Source organism: Oncorhynchus nerka, linkage group LG27 (assembly GCF_034236695.1).
Source record: "Oncorhynchus nerka isolate Pitt River linkage group LG27, Oner_Uvic_2.0, whole genome shotgun sequence".
NCBI classification, from domain to species: Eukaryota; Metazoa; Chordata; class Actinopteri; order Salmoniformes; family Salmonidae; genus Oncorhynchus; species Oncorhynchus nerka.
The window spans coordinates 54315159-54341413 of NC_088422.1; the positions used below are offsets into that span (position 1 = coordinate 54315159).

General features: G+C 40.5%; 1 protein-coding gene across 1 annotated transcript in view; it reads right to left on the minus strand.

Moving 5' to 3' along the window:
• Window positions 1-10129: 10129 nt before the first annotated feature.
• tent2 (terminal nucleotidyltransferase 2) overlaps window positions 10130-26255 on the minus strand; it is a 39530-nt gene continuing 23404 nt past the window's right edge. Inside the window, exons 13-15 of the mRNA XM_029638665.2 lie at window positions 11948-12039; window positions 11573-11652; window positions 10130-11440 (exon numbers count right to left, since the gene is read on the minus strand). Coding sequence (XP_029494525.1) covers window positions 11369-11440; window positions 11573-11652; window positions 11948-12039 — 244 coding nt within the window. The 3' untranslated portion in view covers window positions 10130-11368. The remainder of the gene's footprint in view (window positions 11441-11572; window positions 11653-11947; window positions 12040-26255) is intronic.

Sequence of the window (26255 nt, forward strand, 5' to 3'; positions counted from 1 at the left end):
TAATAATTTGTTCTTAACTGACTTGCCTAGTAAAAAAGGTAAAATAAATAAAATAGGGCCATTACCCCCAGAAATGTCCAGGAACTTGCAGGGGCCTTGGTGGAAGACTGGGGTAACATCCCACAGCAGGAACTGGCATATCTGGTGCAGTCCATGAAGAGGAGATGCACTGCAGTACTTAGTATCTGGTGTGGCCACTAGCTGCATTGACTGTTACTTTTGATTTTGACCCCCCCTTTGTTACGGGACACATTATTCCATTTCTGTTAGTCACATCTCTTTGGAACTTGTTCAGTTTATGTCTCAGTTGTTGAAACTTATTATGTTCATACAAATATTTACACATTTACACGTTAAGTTTGCTGAAAATAAACGCAGTTGATAGTGAGGATGTTTTTTTTTTTTTGCTGAGTTTATATACACACGTACACATGGATTTTGTGTTGTAGATATGTGGTAGTAGAGTTGGAGCCTGAGGGCACACAATGTGTTGTGAATGTATTGTAATGTTTTTAAAATTGTATAACTGCCTTAATTTTGCCCGACCCCAGGAAGAGTTGCTGCTGCCTTGGGATCCATAATAAATACACATTTGAAAGCTTGTTCTATTGACAACATGACTAGGTAAGTTATAAAATAAGATCTTAGTGTTAGGTTTTCACAGTGCAATTCAGAGAAACAGAGCGTCATTTTGGTGCGCATAGAAAGGAGTCATGCATGCATTCAGGTGCGTGTTCCGAGGCAAATATTCTTCATAAGACAAACATAGTTTAGGGTATGACGCCATGTCATCTAGTAATTGTACATCAAACAAAGTGATCATAAACATTGACTGCATATGAGTTTTGTGATATGGAAATGTGAAGTGCAAATTTGGACTCATGGGTGTTTGGCATCAAAGTGGTATTAATTATAATCCTCAATGTGTCATCTTTCAAAATATATGGGACCAAAATATAATTGCAACATCCCTCTTAGTGAGCATTTCTCCTTTGCCAAGATAATCCATCCACCTGACAGGTGTGGCATATCAAGAAGCTGATTAAACAGCATGAACATAACACAGGTGCAGGTTGTGCTGGGGACAATAAAAGGCCACTCTAAAATGTGCAGTTTTGTCGCACAACACAATGCCACAGATGTCTCAAGTTTTGAGAAAGTGTGCAACTAGCATGATTACTGCAGGAATGTCCACCAGAACTGTTACCAGAGAATGAAATGTTAATTTCTCCACCATAAGCCACCTCCAACGTCATTTTAGATAATTTGGCAGTACATCCAATCTGCCTCACAACCGCAGACCATGTGTAACCACACCAGCCCAGGACCTTAACATCTGACTTCTTCACCTGCGGGATCATCTGAGACCAGCCACCCAGACAGCTGATGAAACTGTGGGTTTGCACAACTGAAGAGTTTCTGCACAAACTGTCAGAAACCTTCTCAGGGAAGCTCATCTGCGTGCTCGTCATCCTCACCAGGGTCTTGACCTAACTGCAGTCCGGCATCGTAAACGACTTCAGCGAGAAAATGCTCATCTTTGATGGCCACTGGCACGCTGCAGAAGTGTGCTCTTCATGGATGAATCCTGGATTTAAACGTACTGAGCAGATGACAGACAGCATGTATGGAGTTGTGTGGGGGAGCGGTTTGCTGATGTCAACGTTGTGACACAGAGTGCCCCATGGAGGCAGTGGGGTTTTGGTATGGGCAGGCATCAGCTACGGACAACGAACACATTTTATTGATGGCAATTTGAATGCAGACACCGTGACGAGATCCTGAGGCCCATTGTTGTAGCATTCATCCGCCACTATCACCTCATGTTTCAGCATGATAATGCACGGCCCAATGTCACAAGGATCTGTACACAATTCCTAGAAGCTGAAAACGTCCCAGGTCTTCAATGGCCTGCTTACTCACCAGACATGTCACTCATTGAGCATGTTTGGGATGCTCTGGATCGCTGTGTACAACTGCTTGTTCCAGTTCCCACCAATATCCAGCTACTTTGTACAGCCATTGAAGAGGAGTAGGACACCATTCCACAGGGCAAAATCAACAGTCTGATCAACTCTCTGTCATGCTAAATGAGACAAATGGTGGTCATATCAGATACCGATTGGTTTTCCCCTATCTGTGATGCATATCAGTTTTCCCAGTCATTTACTGTAATGAACAAAAATGTACCATACTGTAAAATGTACCAGTTCTTTGAATTTGTTGCATTTATATTTTTGTTCAGTGTACATCGAGTTTTGATAGTTGCCCAATTAGCAGGAGGGAAGGGGGCTACTTCTTGTCACGTATGGTGCTCAAGTTCAAAACGGCTGTCAGTCAAAACCCATACAGCGCTGTGAAACGCAGAGCCTGAGCTCTGTTATAATTTATAGCATGTTACTGTATAACCACTGCATTTCAATTTAGGCGCTTATCAGTGCCCAAACTTGCCATTTTAAACCTGTATACAGGTGTGAGTATAAAGGGCTAATTGACGACATCTTGCAGCTATCCCTTTAAGACTAGATTCTCCGTGGCTGGGTTAAATATAGGCACTGTACCCCCTTGTAGCACAGGCGTGAACAAACATACATGCACACATTGCTATGTCTGACTAACACCATGTCCCTCCTCATGCCAACACTATGCACTGGTCATAAAACTAACGTAATTCAGCATTAAAATCACAGAGACAAACTAACAAGGGTCTGGGAACCTCAGGTAACATTTCATTCCAATGAAATACGCAGGGACACAATTTTAGGGACACAATTTTTCTTATCACTTAAATAAAACATTGAAAGTGTGTTCAGTACAAAAAGTCACAAGGAACCACATTAACAAAATATTACCAATAAAAGTAGCTATACTCACGTCGAGGTGAGAGTAGATTGTCGCATTGGTCTGTCTAGCAGTTAACTGATCAAATATGAGTGACTGTCAATGTTTAGAAGAACAAAACTAGTCGCTGAATCAGACACAGCAATCCAATCATAGGAAAATAAAGGGTTTGAACAGAAATGTCTTAGAATTTCCCCAATATAATTAACTAATTTGAAAAATACAGAAAGCTTCCCAGCAAACTGGGAACATTCCCGGAACATTAGCTAAGATTCCCATTAAATTCTAGTTAGGATTTTATATAACATTAGGATGATAACATGTTTTTTTTTGTTGAATAAAAAAATTAAAAAATGTCCTTAGAATGTTCTACTAACGTTAAAATGTTGTGCATAACAGCTGTAACATCCACCACAGAACATTCTTCAAACGTTCTCATTAGGTTTCCAGGTAATAACAATGTCAAATAAATGTTTTTAGAACATACTGCTGCAACAAAATGTGAGCGCAATAGAAATGGTTCTGAGGAAACATTACAGGAACATTCTCTTAATGTTGAAGGCGATGTAATTAAATTAAAAACACCCATAGCAACATCGGTTGATACCAAGTTTGTTTGAGCAAAAACAAGTCTGACATTTTAAAGTGGAAATTACAAACTTTAGAAGCATTTTATTAACCTTAAATAAAATAAAAGTTTTAATTTCCTATGGTGCAGGAAGAAATATCCTACAACAGGGTGGTCAAATTAATATCCTGTATTTAACAACCTATGATGTGTATTTATAACAACCAACAGCCCAGCAAACCGGGAACATTCCCAGAACATTAGCTAACATTCTTAATGAAGTTCTAGTTAGGTTTTGAGATTTGAGAATGATAACGTCCCACAAACATTCAAAGCATTTTTTTGATCACCAAATATTATTTTCTACGATAATTTTTTTTTTTTAATTGTTGGAATGTTCTAAAAATTATCAAAGAACATTACACTAAGGATCTCATTAGGTTGCCAGGGGTAACACAATTATCCATTAATGTTCTTAGAACATACTTCCGCAACAAAATGTGGGAGCAATAGAAGTGGTTCTGAGGAAACACTACAGGAGCATTCTGCTAATGTTGATGGATATGTTATTCAAACACATAACAGCAAGCAGGGAATATTCCTACAAGGTCTCAAAGTTATAGTGTGACATTATGGTCCTAATAACCTTCCCTGTTGGAGCAATATAAATTGTTCTAAAAAAAACAATTTTTTATTTATTATTCAGGTAATGTTGGGATGATATTAATACTAACACCTATAACAACAAGAAACATTCCTGCGAGACTCTTATGAAGTTATTCTTTAAAGATTATGACATGATGATCCAGAATTGTTCGAAAAACATACGTCAATGATAATGGAAGTAGTTTTGAAAACATTGCTGTTTAAGTGCTGCTAATATTGATGTGTGTTGTAACACTATTATATGAAGTTGCCAAACTTTTAAAGAAATGGCATTTCAATCTTCTTACATCGTTATATTTTATTAAGGTACTGTCCAAACATAACTATAGCTTTTTTAAAGAATGGTAATCAAATAGATTTGAACATTGTCAAGCCCTGTAGGCTACCGAGTCTGCTGCGCCACCAGGATCCTAATGTTTCCCGTGGATTTCCCTTTGTATTGAAATACTTTAATTATGATATGTACTGTATATGTCTTCGTATATACAGTACCGGTCAAAAGTTTGGACACATCTACTCATTCAAGGGTTTTCTTTATTTTTTACTATTTTCTACATTGGAGAATAATAGTGAAGACATCACAACTATGAAATAACACACATGGAATCATGTAGTAACCAAAATATATTTTATATTTTATATTCTTCAAAGTAGCCACCCTTTGCCTTGATGACAGCTTTTCAAACTCTTGGCATTCTCTTAACCAGCTTCATGAGGTAGTCACCTGGAATGCATTTCAATTAACAGGTCTGCCATGTTAAGTTAAATTGTGGAATTTCTTTCCTTAATGGGTTTGAGCCAGTTGTGTTGTGACAAGGTAGTGTTGGTATACAGAAAATAGCCCTAGTTGGTAAAAGACCCAGTCCATATTATGGCAAGAACAGCTCAAATAAGCAAAAAGAAACGACAGTCCATCATTACTTTAAGACAATCAATCCGGAATCAATCTGGAAAATTTCAAAAGTTTCTTCAAGTAGTCGCAAAAACCATCAAGCGCTATAATGAAACTGGCTCTCATGAGGAACGCCACAGGAAAGGAAGACCCAGTTCATTAGAGTTAGCAGCCTCAGATTGCAGCCCAAATAAATGCTTCACAGAGTTCAAGTAACAGACACATCTCAACATCAACTGTTCAGAGGAGACTGTGTGAATCAGGCCTTCGTGTTCTAACTGCTGCAAATAAACCACTACTTAAGGACCCAATAAGAAGAAGAGACTTACATGGGCCAAGAGACACGAGCAATGGGCATTAGACAGGTGGAAATCTGTATTTTGGTCTGATGAGTCCAAATTTGAGATTTTTGGTTCCAACCGCAGTGTTTTTGTGAGACGCATAGAGTAAGTGAATGGATGATCTCCACATGTGTGGTTCGCACCTTGCAGCATGGAGGGGGAGTGATGATGTGGGGCTGCTTTTTAAAAATTTATTTAATCTTTATTTAACTAGGCAAGTCAGTCAAGAACATATTCCTATTTACAATGACGGCCTACCAAAAGGCAAAAGGCCTCCTGCGGGGACGGGGGCTGGGATTTTAAAACACACATCCATCAACATTAGCAGAATGCTCCTGTAATGTTTCATGGTGACACTGTCAGGGATTTATTTAGATTTCAGGGCACACTTAACCAGTATGTCTACCACAGCATTCTGCAACGATATGCCATCTCATCTGGTTTGCACTTAGTGGAACTATAATTTTTTTTCTCTAACAGGACAATGACCCAACACACCTCCAGGCTGTGTAGGAGCTACTTGACCAAGAAGGAGAGTGATGGAGTGCTGCATCAGATGATCTGGCCTCCACAATCACCTGACCTCAACCCAATTGAGATGGTTTGGGATGAGTTGGATCGCAGAGTGAAGGAAAAGCAGCCAACAAGTGCTCAGAAAATGTGGGAACTCCTTCAAGATGGTTGGAAAAGCATTCCAGGTGAAGCTGGTTCAGAAAAATATTTTGATTTGTTTAACAATTTTTTCGTTACTACATGAATTAGTATGTGTTATTTCATAGTGTTGACGTCTTCACTATCATTCTACAATGTAGAAAATAAAGTAAAAAATTAAGAAAAACTCTTGAATGAGTAGGTGTCCAAACTTTTGACAGGTACTGTATGCAAAGATAAAGACCACAATCTGGAAGTCAGAGTAAAGGTGTAAATTGCTTTAACTGTATGTTAGTCCCTTTCCAATGGCGCTATGGATTAATTCCAGGGATAACGCTCCCATGTCCGATCCCCGCTTGAGACTATGGCAGAACTGTTTGTACAATAAATTGTCATGTAATTACAATTAATTGCCAGATGTGTTTCTACATGGATTGTTGTACAACTAACTTTGTCAACAGTAAGAGAACACTAATACATGAAAGAAACCTCCATGGACTGTTCAAAACTGAATTCGATCATTCTGAGAACATATAAATAACATTCAATGAACATCGAGGGAAAGTTTTGTGCACCCTGATACAAACATTGTAAGAATGTCATCTCAAATGGACAGATTTTCTGTTTTGGGAACCCATCTTGTCATATCCCGCAATGTTCCCAAAACCGAAATAAATGTTTTAAGAACTTTTAAATAACATAAGAAATGTGTTCTGGGAACGTTCTTGCAAACTAATATAAACATTGTATAATCATCTGGACAGGTTTTGTGTTTTGGGAACACATCTTTTGTGATGTCCCCACAATGTTCCCACCAGACTGTTCCCACATTCTGGGAACCTTTAAAGAACAGACTAAATGTGTTCTGCGAATGTTCTTGCAATGTCAGGTGAATGTTTTATACAAACATTGTATAATCATCAGCACAACGGGACAGTTTTTGTATTATGAGAACATTTACCGCAACCTAATGAATGTTCTGGGATCTTTCATAGAACCCATTTTGGTTTGCTGGGTGCTCATACATGCCATCATAACCTAGGATCCCAAATGGATTTCTTAGTTGTTATTCCCACAAAAGCACTTCTGCAGACACTACCTCTACCTATTGTCATAGAGACAACAGAATAATGACAGCAGAATGATAATGTTCCATGATAATAACATTCTAATATGCATTCTACCTAGGATTGGTACTTCGCCCAACAACATTGTCAATGTCATAGATAATCATAGATAAGCTGGAAACATACAGGTGCTGAGGAGCTAATATTAGAGAGCTGACTGGAGGTTCCGAGATGTGTTCTTGACCAAGGGTTTGACCTTTGATCTTGGGAGGACAGGTCCCCCATTGTATGTAAAGAGCAGAGGAAGTAGAACACAGTTCAGGGAGAACCTTAGGACAGATCATTACAATTCCATGTACAAGGGCAGACACAGAGGAGAGAAAGAGATGGAGATGAAAAGAGAGTGGGGTGAAGAAAGGGATATTATCATAGCTATGTTTTCTGTCAGGGTCCGCTCTTATCTAAGGGGACAATTCAGACCAGAGTTACACGCTCGTGAATGTACTTTATTACCTTTTTCTGCACTTTTCTGTCTAAGCGTATTCTGACCTTGAATTTAAGCTTGGGGGAAATGCCAGTGCCAGCAAGGTATCCGTTTGGGGTGCAGATCAAATAAATGATATGATAAGAGCTATTAACAAGAGCTAGGTAATCCGTTTGGATATGGAGATTATACATATAGGCTAAATAACAATTGTTTTAGATCTACTTTACCTTATGATCGCTGCAGATGAATGGAAGGAATCTGAAAAACATATAAACATGACAGGTAGGCCTATTTATGCCCCTTTCCCACAGTGAAGTATGAAATGCTGTGCCATTATGCAGAATTTTAATTGTATGGCCTTATAACTTGCAGGGATTAAATTAATAGCCTATGTTAAATATTATAAGCAACTGTGGGTAGCGACCATAACCACATATATTTAACTCCCAATTTAATGTTCGCAGCCTAACTTTATTTATTTCCACTGTAAGGGCGTCCTTGTGGTTGTGGCGGAGGGTCAAATAATAGTGGATACTATTTAATGAAGGCCAAATACAAATTGTAGTAAAAATAAATAATTATTATTATCAAACTGTTTCTTTGAACTTTATGAATGCCGCAAGACTTTGTACTTGCCATAAAACAGTTCAATGATCAATGCGGGCAATTAGCGAATATTTATTATATGATACTGCTGTATACTATTCTACATATTATAACGTTACCATTGATGATCTGAGTGTGGCAGGTTTCACAATGAATCAAACCACCTTTCTTCATTTGCCCGTAAAAGGCAACATTTTTCCATTAAGTAGGATTCATGATTATTCCCTAAACATAAATGTGTAAATCTACCCATGGGTTCTGAAATTGAGGCAAATATGTACAGTGGGGAGAACAAGTATTTGATAACCTGCAAAACCGGCAGTGTTTCCTAATTACAAAACATGTAAAGGTCTGTAATTTTTATCATAGGTACACTTCAACTGTGAAAGACGGAATCTAAAACAAAAATCCAGAAAATCACATTGTATGATTTTTAAGTAATTAATTTGCATTTTATTGCATGACATAAGTATTTGATACATCAGAAAAGCATAACTTAATATTTGGTACAGAAACCTTTGTTTGCAATTACAGAGATCATATGTTTCCTGTAGTTCATGACCAGGTTTGCACACACTGCAGCGGGGATTTTGGCCCACCCCTCCATACAGACCTTCTCCAGATCCTCCAGGTTTCGGGGCTGTCACTGGGCAATACGGACTTTCAGCTCCCTTCAAAGATGTTCTATTGGGTTAGGCCACTCCAGGACCTTGAGATGCTTCTTACAGAGCCACTCCATAGTCCTTAGTTGCCCTGGCTGTGTGTTTCGGGTTGTTGTCATGCTGGAAGACCCAGCCACAACCCATTTTCAATGCTCTAACAAGATCTTGCGATACATGGCCCCATCCATCCTCCCCTCAATACGGTGCAGTCGTCCTGTCCCCTTTGCAGAAAAGCATCCCCAAAGAATGATGTTTCCACCTCCATGCTTCACGGTTGGGATGGTGTTCTTGAGGTTCTACTCATCCTTCTTCTTCCTCCAAACATGGCGAGTGGAGTTTAGACCAAAAAACTCTATTTTTGTCTCATCAGACCACATGACCTTCTCCCATTCCTCCTCTGGATCATCCAGATGGTCATTGGCACACTTCAGACGGGCCTTCAGACATGCGCTGGCTTGATCGGGGGGACCTTGCGTGCACTGCACGATTTTAATCCATGACGGCGTAGTGTGTTACTAATTGTTTTCTTTGAGACTGTGGTCCCAGCTCTCTTCAGGTCATTGACCAGGTCCTGCCGTGTTGTTCTGGGCTGATCCCTCATCTTCCTCATGATCATTGATGCCCCACGAGGTGAGATCTTGCATGGAGCCCCAGACCGAGGGTGATTGACCGTCATCTTGAACTTCTTCCATTTTCTAATAATTGCACCAACAGTTGTTGCCTTCTCACCAAGCTGCTTGCCTATTGTCCTGTAGCCCATCCCAGCCTTGTACAGGTCTACAATTTCATCCCTGATTTCCTTACACAGCTCCCTGGTCTTGGCCATTGTGGAGAGGTTGGAGTCTGTTTGATTGAGTGTGTGGACAGGTGTCTTTTATACAGGTAACGAGTTCAAACAGGTGCAGTTAATACAGGAAATGAGTGGAGAACAAGGGGACTTCTTAAAGAAAAACTTACAGGTCTGTGAGAGCCGGAATTCTTACTAGTTGCTAGGTGATCAAATACTTGTCATGCAATAAAATACAAATTAATTACTTAAAAATCATACAATGTGATTTTCTGGATTTGTTTTAGATTCCGTCTCTCACAGTTGAAGTGTACCTATGATAAAAAATTACAGACCCCTACATGCTTTGTAAGTAGGAAAACCTGCAAAATCGGCAGTGTCTCAAATACTTGTTCTCCCCACAGTATATGTTTTAATGGCTTCTATATTCTGAACGCATTCGTCATAGTCTACAAGTCTTGTGCCGATCAAATTCAAATTAAAGGTACACCATATTTAAAGAGATTGCTTTAGAGAAATGAACAGATTAACGATACTAAACAAAAATATAAATGCAACATGTAAAGTGTTGGTCCCATGTTTTATGAGCTTAAATAAAAGATCACAGACATTTTCCATACACACAAAAACCTTATTTGTCTCCATTTATGTGCACAAAATTGTTTACATCCCTCTTAGTGAGCATTTCTCCTTTGCCAAGATAATCTATCCACCTGACAGGTGTGGCATATCAATAAAATGATTAAACAGCATGATCATTACATAGGTGCACCTTGTGCTGGGGACAATAAAAGGCCACTCTAAAATGTACAGTTTTGTCACACAACACAATGCCACAGATATCTCAAGTTTTGAGAGTGTGCAATTGGCATGCTGACAGCAGGAATGTCCACCAGTGCTGTTGCCAGAGAATGAAATGTTAATTTCTCTAACAAAAGCCGCCTCCGACACCGTTTTAGAGAATTTGGCAGTACGTCCAACCGGCCTCACAACCGCAGACCACGTGTAACCACGCCAGCCCAGGACCTCCACATTCGGCTTCTTCAGCTGCAGGATCGTCTGAGACTAGCCACCAAGCCAGCTGATGAAATTCAGGATTATTTCTGTCTGTAATAAAGCCCTTTTGTGGGGAAAAACTCATTTTGATTGGCTGGGCCTGACTCCCAAGTGGGTGGGCCCATGCCCTCCCAGGACCACCCATGGCTGCGCCCCTGCCCAGTAATGTGAAATCCATAGATTAGGGCCAAATGTATTTATTTATTTTGACTGATTTCCTTTAAATTAACTGTAACTCAGTAAAATTGTTGAAATTGAGGCATGTTGCGTTTATATTTTTATTCAGTATGACTGAACAAAAACTCCCTGATCAAATTGGTATGTATTCTGGAGTTGAATTCCATTTATTTAGTGCGCGCAAGGGAACCCCCCCCCCCAAACCTCGTTACATGCCTGAAGTCTGAATACCAACTACTGAGAAGTGCGTAGGAAAAGCGTGCCTAAGAAAGAGAAATTTACTAAGTCTGAATGGGCCCCTATGCGAGGCAGCAGCAATACTTCAGGTCACACACACTTTAGCAGCAATCTCATGTATCCTCTTCAAATATCAGAGGTTATACTTTCTTTTATTTCTCCTCTGTGTCCGTAACATTGGCAGGTGAGTCAGGAGAACGTGAAGAGTCTGAATGTTAGGGCTTTGGCATGCTGAGGAGGGAGACGGAGACTGTACAACCCAGCAGAAAGGCCCAGGACAGACCAGGCAGATTTCCTCTGTACAGCTGAGTCACTCACAGTTCCTCCTCCTCATCTCTGAATGGTGTTTCTGATTGGGAGGATGAAGTTGAGATCCTTTCTCAGCTGGAGCATCTGCCAAGACTAGAGAGAGTGAGAGGGGTGGGGTTAGATTTGGGATGCCCCAGGCTCCCAAATGGTGAAAAAGAAAAAGAAAAATGGTGGATTTGCAATGTGGAAGGAAAACAACCACAGTGAAACGTTCCCTAAGTCTACCTCAGCGAACTGTGCTTTGATGGCATCAAACTTGACCTTCTCATGGACTGCCCTGGCTGTGTTGGTGCCATCAAATGGCTCTGAGAGAGCAACAATGGAGAGACAACATTTCAGTTGGGACAGATGCCACATTAAAACATTGACACTGATTTATCAAGACCCAAATGTATTGCACCAGCATGTATTGCACAATCATGTTTTGTAGCACAATTCTCTAGCCCCTAGGTATCAATATAAGAAGATGATCTAAAAGGGGAGACATTACATCATGGTAATAACGTTTTTTACACAGTCACTACACAACTGTGTGGGAGGCAGCTTGGTGTCAGTGTCATGGTTGGAAGTGATTGACTAGTCAGGTCTGGTCTGACCTACCTTCCACACAGATGAACTTGTCTCTCCACTCTAGACTATTTGACTTGGGCAGAGCCTTAGCCTCTCGCACCGAGATCACCTGTTTATCCCACCTGAAACAGAGGAGAGGGAGTGTGTTGTGAGCATGAGTAGACATCTGTGTGTGTGGGAGTTCTAAATGGCATGTTATGGTATTGTAGGCATAAACTTCAGAGCTCAGTCAGAGGTCCTCGGAGCGTCCAGCAATGCTGCCAAAAGGTTGAAGGTCAGTTTCCACCTGTTGCAGTCCCTCAGACAGCAACATGACACCAGAGAACGGGGGGAGTGGGAGGAGAGTACATACCAGCTGTGACAGCAGTAAATGACGATAGTCGCTGATCGAAACTCCATATTTGGTGAGTAACAAATGTAATTTGACATTATTAAGCTTGAAAAGCTGGTGAACGGCAGGTTGAATGGCTGCTTCCTGGGCTTAAAGGAGATTCACCATATCAGCGTCTACTGTAAGGCCAAATTCTGGTTCAGATGAGCACAAACTGTCATTATATGCAGATGTTGTGTTATTGTATGTAAGTGATCCAATAAATTTGATTCTGGCCTTGTTCAAATGTTTAACACTAGAACCGCCATAGGCCAACGGCCACTGACGTTTGATTTTGTAAGTAAAAGAAAAGGTGGCCCCCGAAAAAAGCAGTGCCCTGCTCCTTCCCTTACTTTTCCTAAATGTTTGTATTTTACATTGTGATTTCAAAATTCTGTCAAACAGAAAAGTATTTAGAGCCTTTTTACCATTTGTCCCACACCTATTCCCAACTTAACCCGCCAAGATAATGTGCTGTAGGACATTGGTACCCAGCCAGGTGCTAATGTGTCTCCCTCTCTCTCCTCGCTGAATGAATGACAAATGGATGAATGGGCGTAATTGTGCATCTTATTGGGCTTAACTGAATGATAAGCAGGATGAAGAGGTTGATTTAATTCAGAAAGACAATAGTGTAATGATGAGGTTGTGTTGTGCCTATTTTTCAGCAGCAAATAATTTGACCGCGCCTTGCAGGTTGGTTGATTGACGTTTTACTTTGTAAAAAATAAGCCGTTACGGGACTGTTTTATTTACTGTAACTCTACTACTGATCAAATGTATTGTAAGGAAAACTAAAACATGCTATGTGTTGCAGTAGGCCTTTAGAATAATGCTAAACATATCCTTGACTCTATCTAGGTTGATGAGCGGGAAACAAACGATGCCAGTCAGCCTGCACAGCCGGCCCATTGAAATAACACCATAAACTATACCGATACTAATTTCACACATAAGAGTTAGCCTATAGACAAGATTAAATCATTTGATGAGTGACAATTCTTAGGCCTATCAGTTAGGCCTATCAAATTGTATATAGAAAAGATGTGTGCACCTTGTAATTGACAGATGCAAGGAAAGGAGCATTACTTTATCAAATCCTCCTTCAGAGTCACATGCAGGTAAAACATTTATATTTCTATATAGTCTCAGAAAGTCCATATTCTGCAGATTCTATGACACTTACTTTTGTCAAATAGTGCAGCTGTTTCCATATTTCACTTTTTCCAAGGATATCCGTGCTGTCATTGCAGTCAGCACATGACCACTGGCTACTAAGCAAAAACTAGTAACATAATAAACTTAAAATATGCTATTCTGTCGTCAATGGATGAATGGGCGATAAAAACCAGATGGATTCTGATAATGGTGCATGTGACTTCAATGAAGTGAACGATGAGGATGATGAAGTGTAATAGTGTAATGATGATGAAGAATTGTGGGCGGTCTAATTATTTTATTACGAAAGGCTGGAAATTGTATATAATTTCACCTTGGAGAGTCAAATCAGACACGGAATACAACCCACAATGTGTGTAGCGCACATTGGAAAGACGAACCAAACGAATGGACGCACTGACAGCATTGCAAATGCTGCAGAATTTATATGAGTTGGAGCCGGATGGAGGCTCGGATATTGAGCTTGACGTTGCAGATGAAGAGTCTTCATCTGATTCCCAATGTTTACTTCGAGTCTCCGCCTCTGATGCCTAAGCCATGCCGCAGAAAAACAGAGCCAACAGATGGTAATTCCATCTACGGTGAGACAGGAGTCTTGGAGGGATAGCACGGTTTATGTGATGAGTGACGAGTTTGTGACATGTAGATGTTGCAAATATTGCAGCACATCAGAGATTGTACTGCCACTCATGCGCACAGAAAAGGAAATAGTACGTGAGACATGTCTATGGATGACATGGACATACGGCAGAAAGAGCATGGATGTGGAGTCATTTTGGTCTGATGGGTATGGGGTCGATTTCGTCCGAGAGACCATGCCACGCAACCGCTTCAGAGATTATGCGACACCTGCGGCAGGTGCACACAAAACAAGGCCCATGAAAACTGTGTGCAGAGCACAAAGGTGATTGTAATGTAAAAATGAAAGACTAATATTGATTTTGTTTTGGCAGATTTTTTTTTAATACCTTGTACAATAAAAACAATTTATAAAAAAAATAACAGGTATTCTAAAATAGATGACTGTTCAACCTGTGTGACTAGGGTGAGTACGCTAGTTTTTGCATTGTCTAGGGCTTTTTATATGTCTAGGATTTTTGTAGGTCTAGATGATTTGTATGTCTATGGTGGCCTGATATGGTTCCCAATCAGAGGCAGCTGTTTATCGTTGTCTCTGATTGGGGATCATATTTAAGTAGCCATTTCCCTTTGGTGTTTGTGGGATCTTGTTCTACGTTTAGTTGCCTGTCTGCACAATTCATATTAGCTTCACGTTTCGTTAGTTTGTTCAGTGTTCATTATTTTAATAAATTAGAACGTAAGCATACCACGCTGCACCTTGGTCTCCTTCGTATGACGAACGTGACACATATTTGAAATCTAATATGCCTATTAGTGTCTTAAAATGAATTATATGAGGCTATGCATTTTTGCAGCCATTCATGGACAGTTTTGAATATTGATAATCATTAGGTTCGGTGATTTAAAGAAATTAATTGTTATAACAAGAACATTTTCAAACACCCAGCACTTGTGAAACATAGATCAGGGGTGTTCAACCCTCATTGAGAGCAAGCAGGATTTTCTTCCATCCCTCTTTTAAAGAGATAGTTCACCCAAATTAGAAAATGTTTGTGTTCTTAACTTTAAAGCAAGGCGACTGCGATCTATGATTTGGTTACCCAATGCCATCAACCATTAATATTAGTATTTCCTGTGCAGAGCATTGGTGTAGCGGTAACACTGTCCACATGAGACCAGGGTTCAATCCCTGCTCCCAACCTTCCCACGGTTTCTCCCATTTGGCCTGTCTCCCCATTTCATTACTGTCTGAATAAAGTACCAAACCACCTAAAACAAAAATGGCAAAAATAATATTAGCATACTTTAAATTTCATCCCTCATAAATCTCAAAAACAACAAAGTTCAAAGCATCCAAATACACCTGACCCATGGATTTTTTTGGGAGAGAAAAAAATCCCCCCTGCTCATAGGCCTAAGCCATGTCAAAATGTGTAAAATCACAGGAAATTAAAACAGTAACATTTTCCTGGAGGAGGACACCCAAGCCCCCCTGCTAGAGGATGTGCCAATGAAATTCACATAGCAAATCTCACTCGAAGCTTTCTTCAAAAGTTGGCAGCCCTGTATTTGGCTACTTCTCTTCTCCAATTAACTAGCTAATTGTTTGGATTCAAATACCAGCCTAGTTAGATCTTCCTAGATCATCATCTCATGCAAATTCAATGCATCTCATCTACCATCTAATGGACCAAAGGCAGGACCACAATATTCAGAAATGGCAGCAATCTTCACAAGGACTCCTCAGAGGTTTTGCACAGATTAAAACAACCTTGTGTAAGGAGTTTAAGAACAGCCTCTTTCAATACGGGATCCTACAAACAAAATGCAGAAGGCGAGGACGATGAGGTGGTAACCTCCAACCTGCCAGTTACTGACTCTGTAGCTCAACACAAAACTGCCTTGGCTTCCATACTGGATGAAGTTTCTCCTTTGAAAACCCGCCTGGTGTCTTCCTCCAAATATTCTCCCTGGTACACTGAGGAGCTACGCTGTCTCAAAGCAACGGTCTTGTCATCTAGAATGATGTATGCGATGTATGCGCAACATCAGAAAAAGACTACAAACAGGCCAGACATCCAGACAGGCCAGGCAGCTCAGACATCTTACTACTCCCAACTGATCAGCAATGGCAGTGGTAACTTCCGGGTGCTGTTCTCTACTGTAATCAAGCTCCCCCAACCTGTAAACATCACTGCTACCTCAGCCTCCCCAAAACGGTGCAATAAACACCTTTGCTTCTTCCCAAGCAAAATTGAAAAGATCAATAATACCACCTTATCATCTCCAGCTCTTGTAGTTGATCTACCCAGTCCTATGATCCCTGAGTCAAGGTTCTCCACCTTCACCACAGTCACTGCAGCTGATGTAACCAAGCTGGTTGGGACAATGAGGCCCACCACTTTCCCACTTGACCTTATCCTCACCTCCTTTCTGAAGACCTGCTTACATGCTCTGGAACCTTTCTTCACGGAAATCATCAACATTTCCCTTACCACTGGATATGTCCCTCCTCAGCTCAAACTCACAGCAGTCACACCAGTACTTAAAAAGCCTGGATCTGACCCTGCCAACTTCCAGAACTACAGGCCTATCTCCAACCTGCCCTTCCTGAGTAAGCTACTCAAACGTGCTGTGTCTAGTCAATTCAAAACACCATATGGCCACTCACAACCTACTCAAGCCCTTCCAGTCGGTTTCAGAGCTAGACACAGCACAGACAGTGCCTTGGTAAGGGTCACCAATGAGCTCCTGATGAATGCTGACTCTGGGGCTGCCAGCATCCTCCTATTGCTGGACCTCAGTGCAGCATTTGACACTGTCAGCCAGGCCATTCTGCTGGACAGCATGGAGAAGCTCCTGGGCCTGTCAGACACTGATAACTCCATGTTTGTAGCCCTCTGCCCTAGTAGGTCAGACACAGTGGTGGTCCATCAGGGGTCCCTCAAGGCTCAGTCATAGGGCCACTACTGTTTTGTATCTACATGCTGCCACAGGGAAATATCTTGAGGAAACACGGACTGGGCTTTCACTTTTATGCTGATGACACACAGCAAAAATACAGAGGTCGCATTCCCACCATCATTAAATTACAATTTCCCCGCTGCTCTATTTGAATACGTATGTACATTAATATGTTAAACATACAGTATCATATGCATTATACAAGTTTCAAATTATATCACTACACACAAATACAAGTGTTTCTGCATCTCACCAGTAGAAACAGGCCAGCTACATTTCCTGGATGTAAGCAAACCACAATATCCAAAATTCATAGCAATTTCAGGACATGGAGAACCTCCTCATGGAGGTGTATCCAACTGATGTGAGAAATATCAAAATGCCTGTGCTTGTATCCAGAACTTTCAGCCAGAGGATTTCGAAACGTAACTGAAGTCATAACTGATGGAGTTGCCATGTCATCGAATGTTGAAAAGTGATGCTAGTCCATCGATTTTCCCCTTCACTTCAAAGAGGAAGGCATCCGATCAGCCAAAATCAGCGTAGCAGAAAAGTAGTCAAGCTGAGGTAACGTAGCTAACGTTACCTAGCTAACTACATGTCTTTATCAAAACCAGAATCTAGCTAGCTTTCATAATACGCTGGCTAGACATTCCAAAACATATCAATGTAATTAGCCAGCTGCTATCTGACGATGTGATTAGTAACTTTGCAAGCTAACGTTCGCTTCTTTAGGTTACGTTAGCTAGCTAACTAATGTTGTGTGTTCTATTTAGAGTCCAATCCCATCAACATCAAGCGCAGCACCAGGAACTAGTGCAAGTCACCTTCTAAAATCGACAAAATCTTTCCATGATGAGTAAATAAATATACTGGTAGTAGGCATAAACATGGTCTGTGTCTTGTCATAGTTGGTGTGTTTACAAGTAGGCTACAACTTCTACTGTAGATATCTGTATTATGGCGGCTTAGTTGATTGTTCATGCAAGGCTTGAAGTCTAAATTGGAAAAAATGTGATATCAGTAAAGAGGGGATGGTTAGTATGCATGATCTATTGACATGAGGGGGGTGGGTGGATATAGTACCTTGATTGAGTGTGTATTGATGGGTACAAAGTAGTAAAATGTTGGCTTATCACTGACTACTGTGTGTCCTACAGACTAATCCTAATGTTGATGACGATGACCTTGACACAAGCTTTAGTGGTGCAGAGCCTGTAGACCCACTGGATGAAAGCTTTCAGCCTGGAAAAATCTCAAGCTCAACATCATCTGACTTTGAAACAAGCCAGGACAGCCAAAGGTATTTATGAAAGCACAATGACCTTGAAGAAAGCAAAATCACTAATACACTAAACTGTCTACAAGACAAGTGATCCTCAAACGTTTCACACCCTTGCAGTCAGTTCTTTGGCATGGAGAGGGGTTGTTAGCATACTCTTCTAGCCTATTCACTATTGTTGGCAGTGTTCGTCTACTCAACAGCACAACTAGGTGCTCATACACAAAAATACACAACTAAATGGTCTACAAGTCAAGACCCCCTCAAACTTTTCACATCTTTGCTAATAGCCCATCTCAAAGCCCCATTATTGACTGAGTAAACAACAAACACATACCAGTCTATTGTACCCTTTTTTGTTTACAGATGAACATGGTTTATTGTATGGTTACACATCTTCATGATCAGTCTTCATGTATTTTCAGGAATGTTGGAAGTACATACAAATCTTCTGAAAGAGGTCAAAGCAGTGGGTGGTGAAGAACATCGCCACAGCGCCAACGCCTGCTAAACCAGCTGCCATTATCCAACACAAGAGTTTCGCCAGCTAAAGAACATTTTGTAACCTGCCTGGAACATTCAACCGACACAACATCCATAATCAGTTTGACTGATGTTGTAGTATAATATAGAATACTTAGTATGCTCACAACTGTGGTATACACGGAGTGTACAAAACATTAAGAACACCTGCTCTTTCCCATGACATAGACTGACCAGGTGAAAGCTATAATCCCTTATTGAGGTCACTTGTTAAATCCACTTCAAATCAGTGTAGATGAAAGGGAGGAGTCAGGTTAAATAAGTATTTTTAAGCCTCGAGACAATTGAGACATGGATTGTGTATGTGTGCCATTATGAGACTATGGCAAGACAAAATATTTAAAGTGCCTTTGAATGGGGTATGGTAGGTAGTTTTTGCTGTTTTTTTAATGCTCAACAGTTTGCAGTGTGTATCAAGAACGGTCCATCACCCAAAGCACATCCAGCCAACTTGACACAACTGTGGGAAGCGTAGGGCCCCACAGTGGAGGCGTCATAAAACCTAGCGGTCAAACAGGAAAATGGTTCTAATCGTTTTTCAACCATCCATAGGGAATTTTAGAAACACTTCAAATAAAGTTTTTTTCGTGTATGCTTACCCTGATAGAAGTCACCTTGTCCTAGAGATTTACACGGTTATCAAAACATCACAGAAGGGTAAGCCTACACAAAACACAGCCCTTATTTTAAGTGTTTCTAAAATCCCCTATGGGAAAACTACTAGGACCATTTCGTTGTTTGACCACTAGGTTTAATGGGTCACACTGTGGTATTCTATTGGAGTCAACATGGGCCAGCATCCCTGTGGAATGCTTTTGACACCTTGTAGAATCCATTTCCAGCTGCATCAGAAAGCAATAAAGTGTTGACTTCAACTTCTGGATCAATTCATTGTGATATTCATGAAACGTGTTTGGATAAATTTAGCTTCAATCTTACTGCTAAAACAAATGATGCAGGGAGTTGGTGGATCATTTCAACTTACATTTGTTGGCAAGTAAACATGCTTCAATAAAACAATAGATTAGTCTGTCTAACCACGAGTAAAGTCACACCGTATTTAAAAAAAAAAAATATGACAACTGTGTGGAAAGAGGAAGTTTCAGTACAATTTTATAAATGCCTACAGATTTGTTAATTTGACATGGTGGGATCTTTTTTGTCTATAAAATGTATTATGAGAGAAATAGCAGTGGAAAAGCCTTTATGTGCAACTACTAATATAATAACCATCACCATCAAAGCTAACTTGGAGTCTCGTGATATGGTGTGCGATCCTTCCACTACGACTTGGGAAACCATGCAGTTTATTAGACTACAGATGACATGAGTTATGATGAACTTCACAGTGTTGAAAGTGCACACTATGTGCTTGATGCTCCTTTCAAATAAATATCAAGGGTCTTATTCTGGTGACATGATGATCGATGCTTGACTGCCATTTGGCAAATATTCTCGCTCTTATCCATAATAATATCATAACGTAGACTAACCTACCTGCACTGTATCTGCGAGCTGTTGGCTATAGCGAATGTCCCAAGACCGGTGTAGGCACATTTGCTATATTTTTGAGACAAAACATATAAATCTAATCTGTAGAGTTGAAAATGCGATGGAAACACATTGAACTTCAGATTTTTATTCGGTACATGCAAAATTAGCAGAAAATTGCATTTTGTGTGCACTACGACATCATGCACTGATTTTTCTCGGCAACAAGTCAGTTTGGTAGAGACACACCACTGGAGGGAAAAACTTTCTTTATGCAGATTTTTTGAGATTTGCTTGAAAATCTGTCGCCAATTGGATGGAAACGTAGGTAATATAGCAAATAAGTAGACATGGCTTGTATTCAAGACAAAGTTTATTTGCTCAGGAGACCGAGGTGAGTTTACACAGCAGTATCCAGGAATAGTTACTGTATAGAAATGTATGACATAAACAGTGCCTTCAGAAAGTATTCACACAACTTGACTTTTTCCACATTATGTTGTGTTACAGCCTGAATTTGTTGTCACTGGCCTACACACAATACCCCATAATGTTAAAGTGGAAAAATGTAAATTTACAAATTATTTACAAATGAGCTGAAAAGTCTTGAGTCAATAAGTATTCAACCCCTTTGTTATGGCAAGCCTAGATAAGTTCAGTGAATATCAAACACGGATTCAAACACAAAAACCAGCAAAGTAGTCCAATGCATCGCAAAGAAGGGCACCTAGAGTAAAAATTAAAAAGCAGACATTGGATATCCCTTTGAGCATGGTGAAGTTATTATTTACACTTTGGATGGTGTATCAATACACCCAGTCACTACAAAGATACAGGCGTCCTTCCAAACTCAGTTGCCTGAGAGGAAGGAAACCACTTCAGGATTTCACCTTGAGGCCCAATAGTGACTTTAAACAGTTACAGAGTGTAATGGCTGTGATTGGAGACAACTGAGCATAGATCAACAACTTTGTAGTTACTCCACAATACTAACCTAATTGACAGAGTGAAAATAAGGAAACTTGTACAGAATAAATGGATGGATCCTGTTTGCAACAAAGCACTAAAGTAATACCGCAATTTACTTTTTGTCCTGAATACAAAGTGTTGTGTTGAGGGAAAATGCTATACAACAGCCTCCCGAGGGGCACAGTGGTCTAAGGTGTCACGACAGACCCAGGTTCGATCCCAGGCTGTGTCAGAGCCAGGCGTGACCAGGAGACCCATGAGGCGGCGCTCAATTGGCCCAGCGTCATCCAGGTTAGGGCCCAGCGTTTGGCTGGCCGGGATATCCTTGTCCCATTGCGCTCTAGCGACTCCTTGTGGCGGGCCGGACGCCTGCAAGCTGACTTCAGTCACCAGCTGTACCGTGTTTCCTCTGACACATTGGTGCGGCTGGCTTCCGGATTAAGAGAGCAGCGTGTCAAGAAACAGAGCAGCTTGGCAGGTGGATCCATGGCTCTCGACCTTCGTCTCTCCAGAGTCCATAGCGGAGTTGAAGAGATGGGACAAGACTAACTTCCAATTGGATATCACAAAATTGGGACGAAAAAAGGGGTAAAAGTTCAAATATATAAAACAATGTTTTATATCCAATACAACACATTACTGAGTACCACTCTCCATATTTTCAAGCATAGTAGTGGCTGCATCATGTTATGGGTATGCTTGTAATTGTTAAGGATAAAAAAAAGAAACAGAATGGCGCTAAACACAGGCAAAATCCTAGAGGAAAACCTGGTTTAGCCTGCTTTCTACCTGACAATGGGAGATTAATTCAACTTTCAGCAGGACAATAACCTAAAACACAAGGCAAAATCTACACTGGAGTTGGTTACCAAAAGACAGTGAATGTTCCTGAGTACAGTTTTCACTTAAATCTACTTGAACATCTATGGCAAGACCTGAAAATGGTTGTCTAGCAATGATCAACAACCAATTTGACCGAGCTTGAAGAAATTTGAAAAGAATAATGGGCAAAGTGGAAAGCTCTGAGACTTATCCAGACAGACTCACAACTGTAATAGCCGCTCAAGGTGCTTCTACAAAGTATTGACTCAGGGGTGTGAATACTTATACTACATATACCATAGTATGTGGAAACCCCTTTAAATTAGTGGATTCGGCAATTTCAGCCACACCTTTGCCGAAAGGAGTATAAAATCGAGCACACCTTTCACATCTCCTCTTGCGAGTCATCAACTTCTTAGTAGCCAAGCAGTATTGTCTGTGAAAGAAAGACGAAAACGCTATTAGATATTCATGGGCAATTGTTGTGTAATGTCTGTATTCCTACTGTAGCAGCATGGTGTAGAATATGAGACAACCCACAGACACACGTTAGCTAGCTCGCTACAAACCACAGGTATAGTTACTCCAAGACTAATATGAGTCATAAAGACTCAAAGTCATTATATGAAACACCAACACATTTCTCCAGTGTTGTTCTAATGAGAGGCACTGAGGCTAGCTAGGCTAGTTAGCTAACTAGCTATAAATGTTAGACTACAGTACATTTGAAATATAGCAAACAAAGCTAACTCGCTAAACTTGGCTAGTTTGGCTTGTAGGGATACTAGCAAGCCATGTTATGGCTGAATCGATCACCAAATTGTACTGTACAACACTTCCTTGTGTAAAAAGAGGTTATATTGCTAGCTAGCTAACGACAGCAAAATAACTTACTTGTTTTTAATTTGCCCTGAGTCCTGGTTCAGCTGGTCTAGGAAGCAGTCACAGCTTGCTGGTCTCACAATTATTTTTCTTGACGTTTCAACTCCTCTTCAGTGTGTTCCGGCTCAAATAAAATAGGGCTGTATGTTCCTATGTCAATTTTTTAAAATTAAAACGCGTTGTCGTCGTCCAGCTCTTCTTAGAAAGAGGAATCCTCAGTAGCAGCCATTATAGCAAATTATTTTGTAATCTCGGATAGAAAATGCGCAGTAACATAGCTCCAGTGAACCTATAAACTAGTACCGCACCCCTTTTTTGAAAAGCCTGCCTTTGAGGGTGGGAACAAGGAAGTAGGGCTCCTGTCAGGCTGTACTCTTGACAAAACCAGGGAAAATGAGTAAACCTAAATATCCTGCAATGTCTCGATTGAACAAGAACAAACACGCTGTTAGCGTGATCGTGCAAACCGGTGAAACACAAAGGCCACAATAATTGCTACAAAACACGACTCCATTCATTTTTAGATCAGACAGCAGGTTTAAGAGGGTGTGAACGATGCTGAATGGGTGTAGATAAGGAGCTCTCCAATAGGTGCACCAAAACATTCAAAAGGCAATTTTCTCAAAAGTGAGGTTACAAGTTTATCAACTTTAAAAGCAGAATTACTTTCCCATTCTTCCTCAACTGTAGTGTATGATATACCATTTTCTAGCTCGGAGTCTCTACTTTTATCCAATGTAAAAAACACCATTTCAACTTTTGCTACATAAGACCTGGTTCACAGCTACCAAACTATCCACAACTCTGGACCCAAAAATCTGTCTGATCTTATCCTGACCTCCTGCCCCAAACGCATCCTTCGCTCCTGCAGCTCCATCTCCCTTCAGCAGCCCCACAGCGGACTAAAAACTATGGGTGACAGGGCTTTCAGTTGTGTGGATCCTCATTATAATCACGGTCAGGACAGCTCAGCTAAAGACTGAGTTTTTCTGAAAAGCTTTCAAGGACCTACATTATACAGTTAATTTATATATATATATATATATATATATATATTTTTTTTTAACCTTTTTTTAACTAGGCAAGTCAGTTAAGAACAAATTCTTATTTTCAATGACGGCCTAGGAACAGGGGCAGAACGACAGATTTGTACCTTGTCAGCTCGGGGATTCGAACTTGCAACCTTTCGGTTACCACTAGTCTACCCTGCCGCACAGTTGAAGTCGTAAGTTTACATACACCTTAGCCAAATACATTTAAACTCAGTTTTTCACAATTCCTGACATTTAATCCTAGTAAAAATGCCCTGTTTTAGGTCAGTTAGGATCACCACTTTATTTTAAGAATGTGAAATGTCAGAATAATAGTAGAGAGATTGATTTATTTCAGCTTTTATTTCTTTCATCACATTCCCAGTGGGTCAGAAGTTTACATACACTCAATTAGTATTTGGTAGCACAGCCTTCAAATTGTTTAACTTGGGTCAAACGTTTCATGTATCCTTCCACAAGCTTCCCACAATAAGTTGGGTGAATTTTGGCCCATTCCTCCTGACAGAGCTGGTGTAACAGAGTCAGGTTTGTTGGTCTCCTTGCTCGCACACGCTTTTTAAATTCTGCCCACAAGTTTTCTATGGGATTTGAGGTCAGGACTTTGTGATTGCCACTCCAATACCTTGACTTTGTTGTCTTTAAACTGTTTTGCCACAACTTCGGAAGTATGCTTGGGGTCATTGTCCATTTGGAAGACCCATTTGCGACCAAGCTTTAACTTCCTGCCTGACTGATGTCTTGAGATATATCCACATAATTTTCTTGCCTCGTGATGCCATCTATTTTGTGAAGTGCACCAGTCCCTCCTGCAGCAAAGCACCCCCACAACATGACGCTGCCATCATCAGACCAGAGGACATTTCTCCAAAAAGTACAATCTTTGTCCCCATGTGCAGTTGCAAACATTAGTCTGGCTTTTTTTAAATGGCAGTTTTGGAGCTGTGGTTTCTTCCTTGCTGAGCGGCCTTTCAGGTTATGTCAATATAGGACTTGTTTTACTGTGGATATAGATACTTTTGTTCCTGTTTCCTCCAGCATCTTCACAAGGTCCTTTGTTGTTGTTCTGGGATTGATTTGCACTTTTTGCACCAAGTACGTTCATCTCTAGGAGACACAATGAGTCTCCTTCCTGAGCGGTATGACGGCTGCGTGGTCCCATAGTGTTTATACTTGCGTACTATTGTTTGTTCAGACAAACGTGGTACCTTCAGGCATTTGGAAATTGCTCCCAAGGATGAAACAGACTTGTGGAGGTCTACAATGTTTTTTCTGAGGTCTTTTGATTTTCCCATGATGTCAAGCAAAGAGGCACTGAGTTTGAAGGTAGGCCTGGAAATACATCCACAGGTACACCTCCAATTGACTCAAATGATGTCAATTAGCCTATCAGAAGCTTCTAAAGCCATGACATCATTTTCTTGAATTTCCCAAGCTGTTTAAAAAGGCACAGTCAAATTAGTGTATGGAAAATTCTGACCCACTGGAATTGTGATACAGTGAATTATAAATTAAATAATCTGTCTGTAAACAATTGTTGGAAAAATTACTTCTGTCATGCACAAACACAAAGTAGATGTCCTAACCGACTTGCCAAAACTATAGTTTGTTAAAAAGACATTTGAGGAGTGGTTGAAGAACAAATTTTAATGACTCCAACCACGGTGTATGTAAACTTCTGACTTCAACTGTATATACAAAAGTTCGTGGACACCCCTTCAACTTAGTGGATTTGGCTATTTTAGTCACACCTGACAGGTGTTTAAAACCGAGCACACAGCCATGCAATCTCCATAGACAAACATTGTCAGTAGGATAGCCTTACTGAAGAGCTCAGTTACTTTCAGCGGGGCACCGTCATAAACTAACAGAATGGGACCCCAAAGTGCCGAAGCGTGTAAAAATTGTCTGTCCCCGGTTGCAACACTCACTACCGAGTTCCAAACTGCTTCTTGAAGTGCCTGACCTCACTAATGCACTTGTGGCTGAAGTGAAACAAGTCCAGCAGGAATGTTCCGACATCTAGCAGAAAGCCTTCCCAGAGGACTGGAGGCTGTTATTGCATCAAAATGGGGGACCAACTCCATATTAATGCCCATGATTTTGGTATGAGATGTTCGACGAGCAGGTGTCCACACACTTTAGTCATGTAGTGTATGTTTATTCTGTTCTACTGTCCACCGGATCTGACAACACCTGTAAATG